At 32.2% G+C, this 19039-nt stretch overlaps 2 protein-coding genes across 5 annotated transcripts; both read right to left on the reverse strand.

Annotated features, from left to right (window-relative positions):
- Window positions 1-54: 54 nt before the first annotated feature.
- LOC110815643 (ubiquitin-like domain-containing protein CIP73) lies at window positions 55-10409 on the reverse strand. Of its 4 annotated transcripts, none has more exons than XM_022043513.2 (16): window positions 9929-10407; window positions 7652-7796; window positions 7177-7294; window positions 5400-5480; window positions 4355-4473; window positions 4181-4252; window positions 3644-3805; window positions 3421-3490; window positions 3155-3333; window positions 2730-2894; window positions 2571-2642; window positions 2360-2489; window positions 1857-2273; window positions 1406-1788; window positions 1021-1098; window positions 55-315 (listed from the first exon to the last, which is right to left on the reverse strand). In XM_022043513.2, exons 2-16 carry the CDS (start codon window positions 7772-7774, stop codon window positions 307-309), a joined length of 2178 nt encoding a protein of 725 aa, XP_021899205.2. In that variant the 5' UTR covers window positions 7775-7796; window positions 9929-10407; the 3' UTR covers window positions 55-306. The 4 variants fall into 4 exon arrangements, with proteins under 4 accessions (XP_021899205.2, XP_021899208.2, XP_021899206.2 ...); XM_022043516.2 differs by having other exon boundaries at window positions 1857-2267; window positions 9929-10406; XM_022043514.2 differs by lacking the exon at window positions 9929-10407 and adding an exon at window positions 9333-9411.
- A 4808-nt stretch (window positions 10410-15217) lies between these two features.
- LOC110815724 (uncharacterized) lies at window positions 15218-17156 on the reverse strand. The gene is made up of 5 exons (XM_022043655.2): window positions 16599-17156; window positions 16432-16490; window positions 16281-16341; window positions 15752-15795; window positions 15218-15650 (listed from the first exon to the last, which is right to left on the reverse strand). Exons 1-5 carry the CDS (start codon window positions 16663-16665, stop codon window positions 15444-15446), a joined length of 438 nt encoding a protein of 145 aa, XP_021899347.2. The 5' UTR covers window positions 16666-17156; the 3' UTR covers window positions 15218-15443.
- Between the last annotated feature and the right edge of the window lie 1883 nt (window positions 17157-19039).

The following is a 19039-nucleotide window of genomic DNA, read 5'->3' on the forward strand; positions in this document are numbered from 1 at the left end:
TAGGGTTCCGAAATCGAGATTGAAGAAGAGGAGAGGAAGAAAATCAATTTGAAGTTATGCAAAAATGATATGATAAAATTTAGGTGAAGGTAAAACAAATGATACAAAGAAATTGTTCATAACCCTAAAAATGTTACAGCATCCCATTATTTAAATTGGAAGAAGGGTATATATATATACTAAGCTTTCCATTGCAGCAAACAACAATGCTATCTTCTATAATAATGGCTTAATATTCACAGTAAGAGCGAAATGCTTGATCATAACCGCTGGCATCATCTTCGAAGTCCTGCTCCTCGAGATAAATCACTCCGTCTGCACGAGAGAAAATATTTACATTCATTATATTATGATTAATGTAGATAATGAAGTCGAGATCCAAGTCATTCCTGATTAAAAGAACAAACTTAAAGCAAAAGCAATTATTACAGTCTATGAACAAATTTTTTTGAGAGTGCAGTGCTTCCTGAATGGTTTATAAACAAAAATTGTGTAGTTCAGCAATAGGTGGATCATGAGTAGCTGAAAACCAAGCCAAAAATTAGTGAACTGTCCAAAACCCAAGGGAATTCCAGATTCGTTAATCTTGTTCCAAAATATTTTGAGAGAACCAGACTAGAAAACGCGTTGCGTTTTTTGGTCATGGATTAAGCCATTAGAAGAAGCCTACAGGACCGGAAAATGTTCACGAGCCGCAAATCATCTAAGCAAATTATAATGCGGAAGTGAGCATACCTTTGCAGATACATCTAAGTGCTCTCGAAACAGCCACCTGTTTCCCTTATCAGATATATGGTACAAGTAATGAAGATATATACATACAGTTCAACTTTCATTCCACATAATTAACCAAAAAAATTCACTCTATTTAATAAACAAAAGTGCTGAGAAACCTAATCTGTTAGCCCTTGTTCAAAAAGTGATTATTTTATTGTTGAAAATTTGATTGACCATGAATATCAAAAAGTCCAGAGAAAAGAAGCGAAAATAAACAGTAAAATACTTATTTCAGAGTAGCACCTTTTGGCGTTTCGGGTTTGGAGGGCCCTCTTCAAAATCGCCATGATGCTGTGATGTCCCAGCGCTGGAATTCTCAGCCTATAAATATATCTTACAACTTAGTATCTTTTCGTCCATGTGCGTAGCATCATAGTCAGCCTAGCCACCATGTTTAAAAGCACTAATGCCATTTGATCATGGGGAGGGAGACTGGAAAATAGTAATACTTAAGGTAACAACGTATCCAAATTTCAGGAAAGCGAAGCATAAAAATACGTTACAAGGTCGTAACGGTAATTCATGCAGTAAGATTATTTGGGTAGCAAAAGGTAGCAAGAAATCTGAATTCATGTCAAGGGAAGGTACGAACACTAAATGAGAGTTATTATTGATGAAGAAAGCTTACTTGGGTGGAAGAGTCTTGAGTCATTCTCTGCTCAGTAGCATTCTGTTGTGTGCCTGAATTTTGTGAAATCAAGGGCATGATCTGCTGAAGTAAATTAGACAGAAATAGCCCCTCATCGGTGACACTTGGTTCCGCTTCTGGAGAAGCATCAGATGTGACTCCATGACCCGAGTCACTTCTAGGAGCTGTTCCATGTATGTTGGGATCCTCTACATGGATCTCTCCACCAGGAAAAAGTGCCCTCAGAAACTGAAAGATGCTGCTTGGAATCTGTCTCTCAGGGTCTTGACTGCTTTGGGTTCCACCAGCTGACACAACGTTAACACTGGCACTTCGAGGATTAGATGGCTCCAGATATGATGAATCTGAATGTGGAAATGCTCCTACAAGAACACAGAACAAAATTTAAAGCTGGAATTATTAGGAACTATATTGCCTCAACTTATATTACCATATCTTGCACGATTTCCACTGATTTGTTGTTGATCTGCAGATTGAGGAACCTGCTGTCCAGGTCGAGCATTGGCAGAAAGATGCTCATTAGATGCTTGAGATCCTCGTTCAGTGCCAATGTGCCCAGAAGCTGCAGGTTGAAATCTTCCGAGGACTGGATAATATAATCCCACAGAATGCCCAGATGATTCCGAAGGGAGTCCACTGAAGGAGGCAGGTACTGCTGCAACCATGGTCCTAAGTGGCACTACCCGCACAGACTCTCCAGTAAAAGATGGATTCTCCAAGACCCCAGGAATTGTTTGTCCACCACGATTTTCACCAGCAGAGGTAATAGATGAGTTTCTTTGCCCTGAAGACAACTGAGTGTCCCCACGTTCCTCTCGGTTAACATTTGATGTTGGCAAACCTGAAGCTAAAAAGATTTTTTACCATGACAAGAGAGAATACACTGCTGTCAAACAATAAATAATAGGCACTGGCATAAACTTCACAAAGTACCCCGCCGTATTTGTATATCAATGCGCCTAGGAAGAAATCCAGAGCCACGGCCATTACTCGAACCAGAGTTAGACTGTACATTACCCATGGGGATGGTACCAAATCCAGCTCCATGTTGAAAAGAAAGAGGCTGAACAAATAATGATTAAGACATCAGAGCCTATATTTTAAAACAAACAAAAGAATTTTGGTAAGATATGAAGAGCATTACCTGAACCATGAGAGGATTTGGACCAGATGGAGATATGAAAACGGCAGGTCCAGCATTAACCACAGCTTCAGACTGCAGAAGAAACAATTCGAGCAACATTTTCACCACAAAGGATGTACAAAAGGCAGATGACATGCATAGGAACTACTATTGTCCTACCGGTGTTTGACCTAATCGCACAGTCATAGTTGCACGACCAAGTTCAAGAAAAAAAGCACCAAGATTATGGATTAGATATCCACTTCTCCATGCATTCGACTGCATGCTCGTTCGCATTGAGGTATCAGTAACAGCTGCTTGATCCTCCAATTGCCGTGCAAGTTGCTGGTCATAGATTAAGTAGCAATATAGGCAGGAGCTCAAAAATATAATGGTTCCAGTAAACAGACTCTAAAATTCTCCAACTTCCCATCTCCCTCCCAAAACCCCATCGCAAAAGGAAATACGAAAGAACAAAGAACAAAAACACCACTTCAAATATGAAATAATCATATTTGGAATGGCAAGGTTCTCCATATATCATGAAACAATAAAATAAATAATTGAAAAAAAAATGAACATAAAAATGGCACTGAAAGACACACAAGTAGGCTTTCTCCAATTTGTTCAATGAGCATTTGCCTAGTAGATAACATCACTTCGGCCAAAGATGCAGGTGTTGGGAGCCCTTCCCGTACAGTTCCTGAATGTGACATTGAATTCGGATTTCTTCCTTCGGTGCCATGCAGCGTAGCTACTTGAGCATTGTTTCCACCTTCTCTAACTGCCCATACAAGTTGCAATTATTAGAGACCTCCGTTAGAGGTGTAATTAACGGGAAAAACATTAACATTGATGCCATTAGACCCACCAATGCCATCAAATTCACGCCTCATTACACCTAGATATTGCAGCAAAGTAGTCAAAGAATCATGAATCACCTAAAAATACAAAAGATAGTCAAACAGCTTATCTTTTAACAACGAAATGTAAATCAATACCACAATATTGATATTAATAAAGAGTGACAGAGCAACAGGCACAACATAAAGCACAAAATAGTTAATGAAGCAGACTGGTGATTCCAAACTCACTGGAGGCTGCAGAGGCCCCAAAGGAGCTGTTGATGGAACTGTAAATGCACTGTGTATTCTATCAGACTGAACCATCATGCTAGCTTGTTCAGCTTGTGGCTGGGTTGAAACCAGCATGCCACTGGCACCAGACGCTCTTTCTCCTCTTTGTGGGCCATGTTCCTTACATTTCCACAACCATCCCCAATATGTAAGTTAAAAAATGAAAGACATTTATGCTTTTCTGTTGGTTAACACAAGCATCGAATTATAAATATCTTGATTTTCAGAACGATAAAAGATGATCAAAAAATGTAAAGATCTACGGAAACTGCCAACTTCTCCTTCAGTGAACTCATATGGCTCAATGTGGTTTGCCTTTATAAGCTTGTATTTTAGATAATTTTTTTCCAATGGTGTCTTCACAATAATTTGTGCTATGAGCATCCAAGAGTGGAAGAAAGAGATTTTCATCTATTACTAGACAATAAACTACCCTAAAAGCTCAACCATAAAAAATAAATGTTTTGAGTTGTGGAAGTCGAAGTTTAGATTTACCCTGAAATCAAACCCAGTACCACCACTCCCAGTATTTGAGAATCCAAAAGATCCAAGGACAGCAGAAACAATCTGTTCAGGTAGAAAACGGTAAAAAGGAAAGTATTGAAGTTATATTCAAGTTCTAAATTAAAGACCTAAAATATGATTGGATTTACATCTCGATAGTCTTACCCGACTGATTTCTGGTGGAACTCCATCACCTTGATCTGGAAGGTTGAAAGTTTCAATTACAACACTGGGGCTTACCTGGACCCCATGACGAAGGTCTGCACCTGGTGCAGTATCATTTACTGCAAGCAACGGTCTTAGTCGATTGATGGTAAATCCTTAATGGTTCTAGCTAAAACTAATTTCAAGCAATGGTATGCAAAACCATAAATGAATACATCACAAGCTCAGTTAAAGAAAGTAGTTGTATGGAAAACATATTTCAAGGATGCAAAAGAATCCACTATGAAACCCGTATGATGGCAGTAACAACCTTGTCAGTCAAGGCTGTTGTAGATTCTTAATAATGAAAGACATTTTTATGTGCATGTACATTGACAATGTTCGGCTATCCTTGTGAATGTAAATACCACCATATAACTGCAGCTAAAACTGAACCGAAGCAACCATACTTCATAATTGTGACGGCACCTAGCGCTTGAAATGGCACAAAGAAATCAAAAAGTTGGAAGAATTCTGTGCCCTTCATTCCTTTAATATCTTCTGGGTTATTTAAGAAAAGAGAAATAAAAAACTTTTGAAGACATCTGCTCTCCTTCTGGTTGGATTAAAAGATCATTGGCTCTACAAAAGCATGTATTTGGTTCAAAGGTTATCCTCTCTGCGATAGAGAAGACTTAGGCAAACTGGTTGATAAACTGAAGCTCTTTTGTTCTCCTTTTTGAACATGGTGGTATTCTTTGGTGGGTCCATATGTGTGATATGCATATTCTCAAAAAAAAAACAATAATTACATATAGGGAAATACTACCTTCTTGTTGGAACTTAGCATTAAAAGCAAAGACGGAGTTAAATTCAGTTGAGATATTCATACATGTCATTCAAGGAGGGTAAACCACACACAAAAGATACTTCAAAAGAACACAAAAGCTTTATATTAAGCAACAAATAAAATGCATCATCAAAAAAATCTGAGCAAATTGACAATGCCACGATTATGGTAGAAAAAAAAATGTTAAGAAATGATAAGAATCTCAAAGGACAAAACCTGAATGACTAGGATGACCATCATATGACAGTGGAACTGGTTGCCTGACTACCAGATGCAATGTATGACCATCCTCGACATCTAACCCATTAAGAAAGTTCTTCCAGATACGAAATGGAAATAATTTGAGGAACGATAAATTCAATGCATTTGGCTAGAGAAAAGGCACATAAGAAGTCTCCAGGTAGACTACGAAAAGGGAAAATTTAATCAGTCCAAACATGTTATTCAAATAAGGCCATTTCTTTAAGGGAAAAAAAGTACATCAATAAACACAAGTAAAGACACAGAACCTTTCATTAATAATTAGGGGGAAAAAAAGACAATTTGACTAAACATGTGCTCTGCAAAGAAAGAATTGATATATGTCCTCAGAGCAATAGAGTCAGAAATTTGCACTACCCCAGGGATGGGAGTTCTATACATCTTAAACTCTTCCTTTTCTCTTTTATGATACTATCATAGCTTGAATTGCTGAAGTAACATGCAAGTGCTTTTGAAAGAGGTTTCCACCATCTTACAGTATCACATAGTTTTAAATGAGACCTATTGCTATCAACTTCTAGATGCATATTTTGAAAAAACTAATCACCTACAGATGCTACTTTGCCATGCTTATTGGCTGCTTATTCCTGTGGTCACAACTGTTTTTACCCCAAATTTCTGATAGTTTTCAATTAATTAATCTCGATAACCCTCACATGAAGGAAAGAAAAAGAAAATTGCAAAAATCTGACTGTACTTGGCACATGCAAACATTTTTTTGATTTCCATTTTGTGTATCTATTCGTAAATAAAATTGATTCAAAAGTAACAATATATGTATGTATGTATGTATTTATAATTATATGCTTTGAAATGTAATATACATATTTATGTATATATGCATGACATGTGCAAACTTATAAGTTGATAGGTATACATGCATATCACATACATATATGTATAGGTTAGTCGCCGTACTTTAGGTAAAATAAAAACATTTTTTAAGAAAACATTAAAACCAGCCCTTTTTGGGTATGTTCAAGATCTTGCTATAAGTTTACTCTTGTTTTCTAAATATGTTATCATTTTCAACTACCATGAGTATTTCTACATACTAACATATATGCATATGAGATGAAAAGTAATAAATATTTTGATTTTCCAAATGCAGCCTTAGTTTTTAGAAAGCAAATGTCATCTTATGGTGCAAGAAACACATAGAGAATTACTAGGTTACCAACAAATAATTTTTCTTAGAATCTATAGAGATATTAAGGTTGGTCTTTCCTTTTTTCTTCTGGTTCTTTTGCTAGGATAGCTTTGAACTCTACATCTTTAAGGTATGCTAGCTGCTATTAAATTCTCTTCCAAAACCTATTCCCACTAATTTCTGTTACTATGTCTAAGATCATTTCATCAGTTCTTTTTTTATACCATATACATATGACTATCATCCAGAAATGTAGAAAAGCAAAGGAACAGGCACACAATACAAGTGAAACACGTGCTGTTTTATACCCTTTTTAAGGGTCTGCATGCATGTCACTGAGAAATAGTTCCACTAACGAAGATTAGATTAAAAAAACGAAAAAACCATTTAACTTCCGACTCGGCATCAATAAAATTTAGTATGTGTACCATTTATTAAACATATATATATACATATATTTTGAGGCAATAAATGATAATCTGATAATTAACTGGAAAACGGAATAGAATGCATTCCATAAGATACTTAAAATACAAATTTTTGGATAGTCCAAAAAACTTCAAGAAAAAATACTAAGGATACGATAGGCAGAGAGGAGTTGATCATCCTTCAAAACTTTCCCACGGCATATAAGACGCTGTTGTTCTGACACAACTCCAGTGACAGAAGCAATCTGCTCTTTCAGAGCAGGTACAGGCACCTGAAGCATATCAAGAGCAAGCAAATAATATGACGTCAAAACTTGTCCAGCCTCTCGTAGAATTGTATGAAGAAGGTTCAACTTGCAGATTGGAGCGTGAAATTTTAATCAATTTAAGACCCACATATTTATTTCTTAGAAGACAAAAGCATAGTAGATGTGGAAAACTTTGACATTTAGGGCCAAACATGTTGAAATATAATCAGTTTCTTTAAAACAAAATGCATATTGTATAGATAGAGGGTTAAGTAAGGAGGGGAACCATAAAAGCTGGTAAAGAATGTAATCTTATTGGAGTCACTCCAGAAATAAGGTAAAAATTAGTTGGACTGATGATAAAAAGGCGAGTGGCATTACCTGTTTGTCCACTCTCAAAGTGTAAGTCTGAGAATCCAATGTCTTTATTTTTATTTCAATGGTTGTTTCAGAACCTTCAACATCATCAATTTTAGTAAGTTTGTCATTGCTGTTACTTCCCATTATCCTCAGATCACACGAACACCTGCAAAATTAATAAATAAATATTAAAAATAGTGAACAGGGAGCAAACTAAGCTGGAGTAATATAATTCGTGTGTGTGTGTGTGTGTACACGAGTGCGTGTCTGTGCGTGTGTTGGGAAAGGGGAGCAGAACAGAAGCCAATGATACCCCACAGGCAAGGGGGTCAAACAACAAACTTCAGCACGACAGGAACATCTAGAACAGAAATTAAGCGCTAAAAGTATAAAATTAAGCTAAAAAAAGCCACTTATAACTCAAACTTCAATCAACTCAGAGACACCCCAGGACAGATCTAGAAGGCATAAAGCCATGAATGCAATATAGACAGGCAGTATCCATTAGAAGTTTGAAAACCATCACACTGAAACAAAGATGTACAGAAGTACACAACCATTTTGTCTAACTAAAGATATCAATAAATCCATTTTTGAATTCATGCACGTAAAACATCAACACTAATATTCAAACCGTACACGAATTTATACAGATACGTAGAATTTTAAGGACCACAAAAATCCAAACTTTTCCACACATATGAAAGACACTATATCACCCGCCTAGGCTGGAAGTTCAGTATTTTTCCTTATCAATAATTTTAGAAAGAAACATTAAAGTATTTATATCATGAACAAGACAAAGATTTGGTAATTGCTACAAATGCCAAAACAAAGAATCACAACACATAAAAAATGAAGTGCCGAAAAAAAAAACATAGCACACTAAAAAAATAAAAATAATAAACATAATAGGAAGAAAAAGAAAAACAAAAATGGTAAACGAAACTCCATGCAATAAAAGTGAATGCCAGAAACCTATTTAATGAACATGATTGGAGACGCAATCATATTCCTTATATTATTGTCAACCTGGTACACATAATTCAATCTCCATTATTACATGATAGAGGTTTGAGATTCAGTATCTGATCTTGAAAACAATCCCACACATACTGTTCATTACTAACACACATACTGTTCATTACTAACACAAACCACCCACTCACTCCCCCTTAATGACAATAACAATGTTAAGCATTGTCTGGAAATACTCACCCAGGTATTCCTAGAAAAGATACCTAAAGTTAACCACTAATTTATCAATGCTCGCTCTTGTATTTATGACACATGTACAACAACCTTTACCACACGCGCTTGGACTGCACGTACTGCCATCTATAGATAAACTGAAAAAAGCAGAAGCACAAATACTTAAGTCACCTATTAACTATAAAAGAATCTTACAGAATCTAGCAAATGCCAATTACTCGTGTTACTTTCTCCCACGTGGAATGAATTGATGTAGTAATCACTAATGCGATTTCATATGAGCAGTAAAGGAAACACTTCAATGTGCCTCATAAACTTCTTTTCTCCTAAATATGTTCATGCACATTTAACTAAATTTGTCAAACATATACCATAAGAAGAATTCAAACAAATACAACGTCATGGTCTTCATGGTTTCTCGATGATGCGCTCACCTCCAAATACACAAAAGAGAATATTCGTAATATATTGGCTTTCTACTCTCATATACCTGAAAAAGTCTAGCTCTTTCGCGTCACACCGGTTAATTCCAAGTCCATTAGCACAGAAAGAAGTAAACCACTCAGCTTCTGATTGAAATGAAAAATGATATAGCAAGAAAGAAACAAGCATTCAGGACAGACAGACAACCAAGCTAAAATCTTTTTATTGTATACTCAACCCTAAAAGCCATTAGCGACCCATTACCAAGTACCACCATTACATTGAATATATATATATATATATATGTATCAAACCCATCTCACAAGATCAAGTAACTTTTACATTAATCCTTCAATTCTCACCTTGAAGGATTAGCAAAAAGAAAAACAGTTCAAACTCAAAAATAAATTTTCAAAATTCTCCTTGTCCAATTCTCATTTAAAACGTCCTAAAACCCTACCAGACAATAATAGACAGCTACGAAGCCATAATTCTATAAGCGTAAATCATTACCGATCAACAATCCCATGTTATCAATCAACCGAAATGAACAGAACAGAAAAAACTCTCACCCATTTTCTGCTAATAAAATTCAAAATCCATCCTAGAAAAACAAAAACCCAATTGCAAATTGAAAATAACAATGACGAAAACGATGGCTACCTGATATCAGACACGCGCTTTCAAAGATTAACAGAGACGATGAACACGAAGAGGAATCGAGAGGGATGGAGATAGAGAGATGAGAGCTTAAGCGGCAGTAAGAGAGCTATACATATAGCCCAAAACTTAACATATATAACGCCCAATAACCTGTGTGCTCTCGTCTCTCTCTCACTCGCAGCCGCCTCGCTGGGAGCTTAAACCCACCAGCTCTCACTTTGCCGCAACGTGGCAAACGACGGAGGCAGGAGTTACGTATTGTGGCCCTGGACAGCAGCGTTTTTTTCCTTTTTTTAACCTCCAATCGGCCTTTTTCGACCGTTGGATCTACAGCCTTCTTTTTACCGTCCCCGCCGCAGTAAAAAAAAAAAAGCCAGTCTTCGGACCGGCGGTATATATTGAGAACCAATGGGCGGAGGAGAGGATTACTGCCCGGCCGACCTCCGATGAGGGGCCCCACTTTAAGCAGCGCCGTTACGACAAGACGCCGATACGCGAAGTGGCCTTTGAATTTTTAACGTTTATTATTTTATTTAAAGTTAAAAAGAATTATTTTTACAGCTTCATTTTTTAAATTTTTTTTTTTTAAATTCTAATTATTTTTTTAGACTAATAAAAAATTCTTAAAAATAATATAATCTCACATATTTCAAAATTAATTTAGTATTATTCGCAAACATTTTGAGATAAATTTTAATTTTTTTAACAAAAATAAATAATTTAGATAATTATTTTTTAACATAAATAATAATTTTTAAGATTATAAATTTACGTATATAAATTTTTATGTTTTAAATTATCTAAATTATTTTTAAATATAAAAAGTAATTTACGCAGCCCATGGGTATGATACAAAGGCCCATATGAGAATATAGAATGCTTTGATAAGCCCATTTAATTGGGCCCAATGGGTTTGTCGGATCCGATCGAGCCCGTCAAATTGTGGGCCCCAATTGTTTTGATAATCCCAATCAAGCCCACTAAAAAAGTAGAATTCACGGTATAAAATATATACGTATATATATATATATATATCAAATTAAAATATTAAATATTTGTTACAATTTAATTTATAATATTTTTTATTATAATTTTATTTACAAAATTTTCTATTTATTTCAAACATTTGGTTTATTTTATTTCTTTTTTTTAAAAAAAAAAAACAGCTGAAATTGTTAAATTATATTTGAATATTTTAAAGTATTTACAACGTTTTTTTATTTGTTTCTGAATAAAAATAAATTTAATTAATTAATTAAAATATTTTTATTGGTTATTAATTAAATTAATTATTAGTTTCTATAAATAGGGAGGAGGAGGAGGGCCCACAGTAGATACGTCACTTCATGGGTGGGGCCCACAGTGTTTTTCGCGGACCACTGCGATCTCCAGATTGACAGTCAGCCTGGCCCACACCAATTTGTTACAATTTTATCAATAACTAAAACACGGTGGGGCCCGCTCCCACTCCAAACCAAACGTCTCCGTTTTATCAGATTTTGCTCCGCACCTACTTCATTTATCACTATCTTTTTTTTTTTATTAAAAAAAATATTTTAGAAAATCTCAAATATCTTTATTTTTAAAAAATGCTATATATTTTTATATTAGGGAGTAAATACATTAATTATATGATGATAAATAAATCGGGTGAAAATCAGCATTTTGATGCGCCATTAACCTTTCAATAAAAAGTAAAATATATATATTACTCGATCAAATATCAAACGTGTAATTTATAACACTGGTTACCCAATAATAAACAAACCATGTGAAAATCGATATTCTTAAGTTTGTAATGTGATAATGTAGTGATAGTGCAGACACGTGGGTCTGCCAAATCATATTATGTATTATGTTTTGATTATAACATAATATTATTGTGACCACCTTGTTAAAAATTTCGATATCTTTATAATTTTTGTATGTAAGTTAATCATTGTCGGCAATTGAAATATTTTAAATATGTTATTTTAAAACATAAAATATTAAATATTTTTACAATTATATATATATTTCTATTTTCTCATTGAAAAGCTATAATTTTAATGCTCAAAATATATATTTTAAATAGTTTTTAAATAATAAAGTATTATTTAATGAGATAAATAAAGATAGAAGATAAAAATGATTAACATAATTAGCTTACTCGTAATGAAATTGATAAAGTAATTAACCAGTAAGTACTTATCATTAAGTAAAATTTAACCTAATAATAATTATTACTAGTTAAATTTTTTGTGGTAACACGGTTGATTTTGAACATGATGTTTATTAAGTTATGCCAAAAATTGAATCTCATAAACATTTGACCTTACAAGCTATGAACTTACGATTAAGATTTACTATATGCATAATGTTAGTCATGTAATGAAGCCACTTATCATCGTTAATAAATATTAAAAATAAAATTTTATCATAATCTAAAAATATAATGCCTAAATTGATAAAGTGTAAACACGAAATAGACATAAATTATATGTTATAAATTTTTAATAAAAATTAAAATCATTTTCGAACACCTATACATTATAACTTGTATGTTTAATATATCAAAAATATATTATGATTTATTTTTGCTAAAAATATTTTGAATTTTAACAATTTAGTTGTAAAAATACTTTTAAAACATTAAAGTTCAAATAAAAATCCAATAAAACGGGTTTAATAATAAATCCGTCATCAAATTTATTTTATACTATCGATAAAACTATTTAGTTGTAAAAATATTTTTAAAACGCAAAAATTGAAATAAAAACCCATTAAGATGAGTTTAACAACAAACCCGTTATTCAATTTTCTTTGTACTTTCGATAAAACTATCAAATCAAATATTTTTTTAAAATGGGTGTGTTTCTTTTTTCCAATTTTTCCCACACCAAAAACACAATCCTAAATCTAGACAACAGAACCAAACACTTGGATTAAAAAAACAACTTACCCAACAATGAATGAACCCTCAAAAGTTTATGAATTTTTCCTAACTCATAAGAAAATTTATTTTATACTATCGATAAAAATATATAGTTATAAAAATACTTTTAAAACGTAAAAACTGAAATAAAAACCCAATAAGATGAGTTTAACAACTAAGCCGTTATTAAATTTTATTTATACTCTCGATAAAACTATCAAATCAAATATTTTTTTAAAATAGGTATCTTTCTTTTTCCTCATTTTCCCACACCCAATAACACAATCATAAATCCAGACAACAAAACCAAAACACTTAGATTAAAAAAATAACTTACCTAACAACCTGTTGAATGAATCCTACAAAGTTTATGAATTTTCTCCAACTTATAAAAAAATTTATTTTATACTATCGATAAAACTATATAGTTGTAAAAAATACTTATAAAATGTAAAAATTGAAATAAAAACCCAATAACATGTGTTTAATAACAAACCCGTCATCAAATTTTCTTTATACTCTCGATAAAACTATCAAATCAAATATTTTTTTTAAATGGATATCTTTCTTTTTCCCCATTTCTCCACACCAAAAAACACAATCCTAAATTTAGACAACAAAACTAAAACACTTGGACTAAAAAACAACTCGAATGAACCCTCAAAAATTTATGATTTTTTCCCAACTTATAAGAAAATTTATTTTATACTATCGATAAAATTATATAGTTATAAAAAATACTTATAAAACGCAAAAATTAAAATAAAAACCCAATAACATGTGTTTAATAACAAACCCGTCATCAAATTTTCTTTATACTCTCGATAAAACTATCAAATCAAAGAATTTTTTTTTAAATGGGTATCTTTCTTTTTCTCCATTTCCCCACACCCTAAATCTAGACAACAAAACCAAAACACTTGGACTAAAAGACAACTCGAATGAACCCTCCAAAATTTATGAATTTTCTCCAACTTATAAGAAAATTTCTTTTATACTATCGATAAAACTATATACTTGTAAAAAATACTTATAAAACGTAAAAATTGAAATAAAAACCCAATAACACGTGTTTAACAACAAACTCGTCATCAAATTTTCTTTATACTCTCGATAAAACTATCAAATCAAAGATTTTTTTTAAATGGGTATCTTTTTTTTCCCTATTTCCCCACACCCTAAATCTAGACAACAAACCCAAAACACTTGGACTACAAGACAACTCGAACGAACCCTCCAAAGTTTATGAATTTCCCCTAACTCGTAAGAAAATTAAGACATGACATGGTGAAGAAACATTAAATGTGGAGAAGGGAGGGGGCAGTTGAAGATAAGTCTTGTCTATAAGACAAATTAGTCCCATAAGGAAGAAGAGAACCATACCATGTCTTTATGGGCCCTCTATGTTTTGTCTTGCCCCATCCAAAATTTTATGGTCCACCGCAATCCTCGCATTGCTGGTCCATCACATGTACACATTCCCTCTCAACAAAGGACATGTGAGCCCACCTCAATTTTGACAACTCGTAGAAATTTTTTACCCGCGGTAAATTATTATTTTATTTTTATAAATTTATAAAAATTTATATAAAAAAATTAAATAAAAACCAACCATTTTTTTTATCTCTATATTTTTTTTAATTAATTTTTCAAATATAAAAATTAAACAATTATTAATTATTTTTAAAGCAAATTACCGCGTTAACTTATTATAATCTAGTTCGTAATATTTTTTTCTTTAAAATATCATTAATTTATTATTTTTAAATTATTTTTTTAAAATATTAAAAAATAATTTAACTAGTTTAATTTTTTTTAATAAATAAAAAAAATGCTGGAGATTAAATTATAACAAAATAAATATTTAGAATTAAATTATAATATTTTTTAAAATTTAATAATTTATTTTTATTTTTATTTTTATTTCGAGAATGTAGATGATAATATCAAATATTAAAATACGATGGGCCCGGCCCAATATCCTATGTGGGCCCACGCCTTTATGAGATTCTCCCCACACCATTTTTAAAAAACTCAATATATATAAATCATAAAAATATTTTCCATATTAATTTATAAATTATTTAATATTTAATAAAAACAGTTGTAAAAAATAATGACACTTTTAAAAAAAATAAAAAAAAATTATTTGTTTGCTAAAATTAATTTTTGAAATTTTAAATGTAAATTTTTAATAAAAATCAAAATTATTTCCTACAAAACTATATATTTTAGGGCATAATAGTTACTTAGGTTTGAGTATTATGGCATAATAGTGTTTACATAGGTTAGATAATCATTAATTAATAAACTTTTTGAAAGTTAATGAAGTGCTTAATCATGGGTTAATCATCAAAGAGAAAAAGAAGAGTATATATGAAGAATAAAAAATTATATAATAATTATATATATATATATGTATAGAGAGATAATATGTACAAAATCATCCACCTAAAACCCTAAAAAAACTGCAGCATTTCTGTAATGCTGTCTTACTTCTCAGTCTCTTTTTGTTTCTCTTGGGTAACTCTCTCTCTCTTTTTCATTTTAATAGGTATAATTCTCCTTTTGAGGATCCCATAATGATATTAAATTATATAATTAATTATGGATTGGAGGTTTTCTTCTTGCCGGAGAATAATCCATTTCAGTAATCCCCATAACATCTGTATAACCCTCCTCTTGGTGTTTGGAGCTGCTTGGCGGTGCCGGAGAATTCATCGGAAAATCTTCTTGACGATCTTCATTAACCTTTACGTCGGTGTTTTCTGATAAGCCCTTCTGTATTGTTGGATTATTACTTGCGTTCTGTACATTAAACACTAAATTGTTAACCTACCTTGACACTAATTAACTTATTAGTTATTAATTAGTTAGTTAATTAATAATCAATTGAAAACTAAACCAACCTTGAGATTTGTTGTAGAAGTAGAGGAGAGTTTTCTATTGTTTCCTGCATCAATGGAGATCATGAAGCATAAGTTTAGATATATGTATATGCATGGAGCACAGACAGAGACCCAATATGTACATATATGTATTTGTGCAAAGAAAGTTTTTATGCATGCTGTAATTGACTTGTTTAATTTTCTACCAAAATTTGTCTATTACAAAAACTCCAAATTAAGCTACCTCCTAAGAACCCTAACTAAACTAGCTAAAGTAGATTAGAACCCTTCATCATCATCTTCTTCGTCGTCTTCTTCTTCTTCTTCTTCTTCTTTTTTTTCATTTCATGGGTACAAAAATGGTTAGGTGAGGGAGTAAATTAATCTGCAGGAGTCGGGTAAATTTGAAAAAGGGGTAAAAATGAATGCAGGTAGGTTAAAATTTAAGACTAGTGATGCCTTGGTGTGTGATGTCTAGGTCCATAGTAATCTTCATGAATGGAGGGTAAGTGATGATTATGATGTGCTTTCTTGATCATTTTCATGCTACCTTCACACTTTTCTTCTCTGCATCCAATTCCTTCTATTTTCTTCAATCTACTTTCTTCCTCCTGCATGTAATTAATTGATATTAAGCATATATATATATATATATGTATATCAATATAACTTCATAAGTAAATATTAGTTTGAATACCCACATGGATATTAGCAACATGGTGTCGATAAGCTGATTTCAATCCTTCTTCCAGGCGAATTCCTTGAAAGAATTACAGTAAATTAAGAACAATCTCATCAGAATCTAATCACACGCAGACGTATATATGTATACACGTAGATATATACATAAAAACATACAAATATGTACCTTGAATCTGAGAAAAGAGAGAAGAAAAAAGCAGGAGAGAGACCAAGATGAATAGAGAAAGCTTCATTTGGAGAAACAAGTTTAAGATGATGATCAAGAGGTAAGCTTGAGCAAGAGAGAAGATCAAGCAGGTGACAGATATAGAATTCTCAAAGAAGAGAACAATATATTCATACGTGTTTGTGTATGTGTGTGTGTGTGTATATATATGTGGGTACTAAGGATTAAGGCTGAAGGGTCTCTTTTTGAATACAAGTAGTACTCTTTGCAGATCTTCAAATTCAAGATCAAGTTGGAAAAACTTAAAGCATGAAGAGAAGGGGAAGTGCATGTGTCTATATATATATATATGAACTTATACATATGGGACCTACTATATGTATATATATCTATATACTTTTAAGAACTCGAAGAAAATGAACTTCAAAAGGGTGGGATTTTATTTCCACTTAAATTTGTCTTCTTGTCTTTTCTTGATGATCATCATCTTTGTAAAGTGCAAACTACACAAAAACAAATTGTTCAAGAAAAAAAAAAAAAAAGACAAACACTTTAGAAAGACCCTTTAGGGACCCTCCATAATTCAATAATAATAGATGGGTTCTGGGTCTTGTCTAGGGATCCTTCCCTAAAATTAAAGACCAAATACCCAATTGGGGGGAGGGAGGGTGTGGGGAGGGGGGACAGAATTGTATGTTTAATACAGTGGGGGTGCCCAAAATGGCCCCTATGAACACTTTGGAAGTATCATAAATGAAACCCAAGAAAAAAAATAAAAAACAGAAGCTTTTAGTAAATGATATACATATATATATATATGTATATGTATATGTATATATCTTTTCTTAACAATTTTGTTCAATGGTTAAAAGGGTTATGTTAAGTTTTTAACGGGTTTATTTCAATTCAGAAAATTTAGTGTCATAAAATATATATATTTTTTTTAAAACGTAATAAATTTACTATAATTTGATCATTACGTGCCCATTAAAATATTAACGAGTTAAATTCGAAATTCTACTAAATTAAATCAATTACTTATATCTTTATAACAATTATAACACTACAATGTTGGTAATTGAGTAAGTTCATATAAATTTGCTGTGGTTCTTGTACCATCATCATCAATGGTATGTCCCATATGTTTGGGTAGTCAACTATGGAGGTAATTTGGTGGGTGGTAATCATATCATATGGCTATATAATCATAGGGGGTTTTACTTTTTTTTAGTGATTAATTGTATATGAGTGAAAATGGTTGTATTGATTTGCTACTTTTTGATGAATAGAGTTTCTTAATTATGGTAGGGCCAATTCAAAGTAAAAGATGGGACTCTTCATTTACAATAAATCCAATGTTTTACTTTAGTCTTGATCACATATATATATATATATACACAATCAAAATTTCAAAAGGAAAAATTATATATATACATAGATATGTTGATATACATAACATAAATTTTTCTTCACATGCAATGGATAGAGTTCAGAAACATGGAAATGGACTATTTAATGATTTTCTTACCGAAAATACTTTTTTCGCAAAAAAAAATTGACAGAAAACATCTCTTTTAAACTCGATAAAATTTTAATTATATATGAACTTAGTATATACACTCACAATTGAATACGATGCATTAGCTAAATAAATTCTTTAAGTTGAAGGTTGTAAAAAAAAAAAATCTAACGTCATATTTGAATAGAAGAATGAACTATGTATTTACATATAATTGATAAACATAAATATGGTAGTTTACGACCAATATAGCATAATATAAAGAAACACAAGAAATTAATGTGTAATAGTCAAGTATGATGGACAGTTGGGATGGGATGGGAAAAAAATCAACGGTTAGGATGTGAAGTTGGGTGGGGTATAAAAGGGCTCGGGCAAAGAGAATAAATAGGTGAAGGAAAAAAAAGGGAAAGAGAAAAAACATAGAGTGAAGGAGAGAGAGGGAGAGGTGATTGCAAGAGGTGAGTGCGGAAGGCGATTGATCAGAAGTTCTGAAAGAGGTGAGGTAACGGTAGATTCAATGAGACATAAGAGTATGGAAACAAGAGATAAAAAGAATTTGGAGTTTAAAAACTAATTGGTGGCAATATATGTTGAATTTTGTATTGCAGGTTAACTGATGATTGCATATTTTGGGAATATGGACTAAAAAAGCGCTTTGAGGTGGAATTGTACTTAGAAGTAATAAACGGGGAAGGAGGTTGTAACGACCCTGGAAATTTAGAATGAAATATGTGTATTAAAAATGTCAAATGCGGAAGCGTAATAAAAATTTTGTTTATCATTTTTATTATTTATATTTTCATTGAATTAAATTAAACTAAGTTAAATAAAAAATCAAATAAAAAAAAATAAAATAAAATAAATAAAATTTTTATTTTAATTATTTGGGTGTTACAGAGGTGATACGTTCGTGAGCTGT

This window comes from Carica papaya, chromosome 7, assembly GCF_054855325.1.
Source record: "Carica papaya isolate Zhongbai chromosome 7, ASM5485532v1, whole genome shotgun sequence".
NCBI lineage: Eukaryota > Viridiplantae > Streptophyta > Magnoliopsida > Brassicales > Caricaceae > Carica > Carica papaya.

What these genes read in the sequence shown, in the direction of transcription:
- LOC110815724 (XM_022043655.2), bottom strand. Translation starts at nt 16,665, where the DNA reads ATGAAGCTTTCTCTATTCATCTTGGTCTCTCTCCTGCTTTTTTCTTCT. An exon ending in ACCATGTTGCTAATATCCAT is followed by an intron (nt 16,342 to 16,431) that starts GTGGGTATTCAA and finishes AATTACATGCAG; the next exon opens with GAGGAAGAAAGTAGATTGAA. An exon ending in CTTCTACAACAAATCTCAAG is followed by an intron (nt 15,651 to 15,751) that starts GTTGGTTTAGTT and finishes TTTAATGTACAG; the next exon opens with AACGCAAGTAATAATCCAAC.
- LOC110815643 (XM_022043513.2), bottom strand. Translation starts at nt 7,774, where the DNA reads ATGGGAAGTAACAGCAATGACAAACTTACTAAAATTGATGATGTTGAA. An exon ending in AAATTGGAGAAAGCCTACTT is followed by an intron (nt 2,895 to 3,154) that starts GTGTGTCTTTCA and finishes ATCTATGACCAG; the next exon opens with CAACTTGCACGGCAATTGGA. An exon ending in TGCGATTAGGTCAAACACCG is followed by an intron (nt 2,643 to 2,729) that starts GTAGGACAATAG and finishes TTTCTTCTGCAG; the next exon opens with TCTGAAGCTGTGGTTAATGC.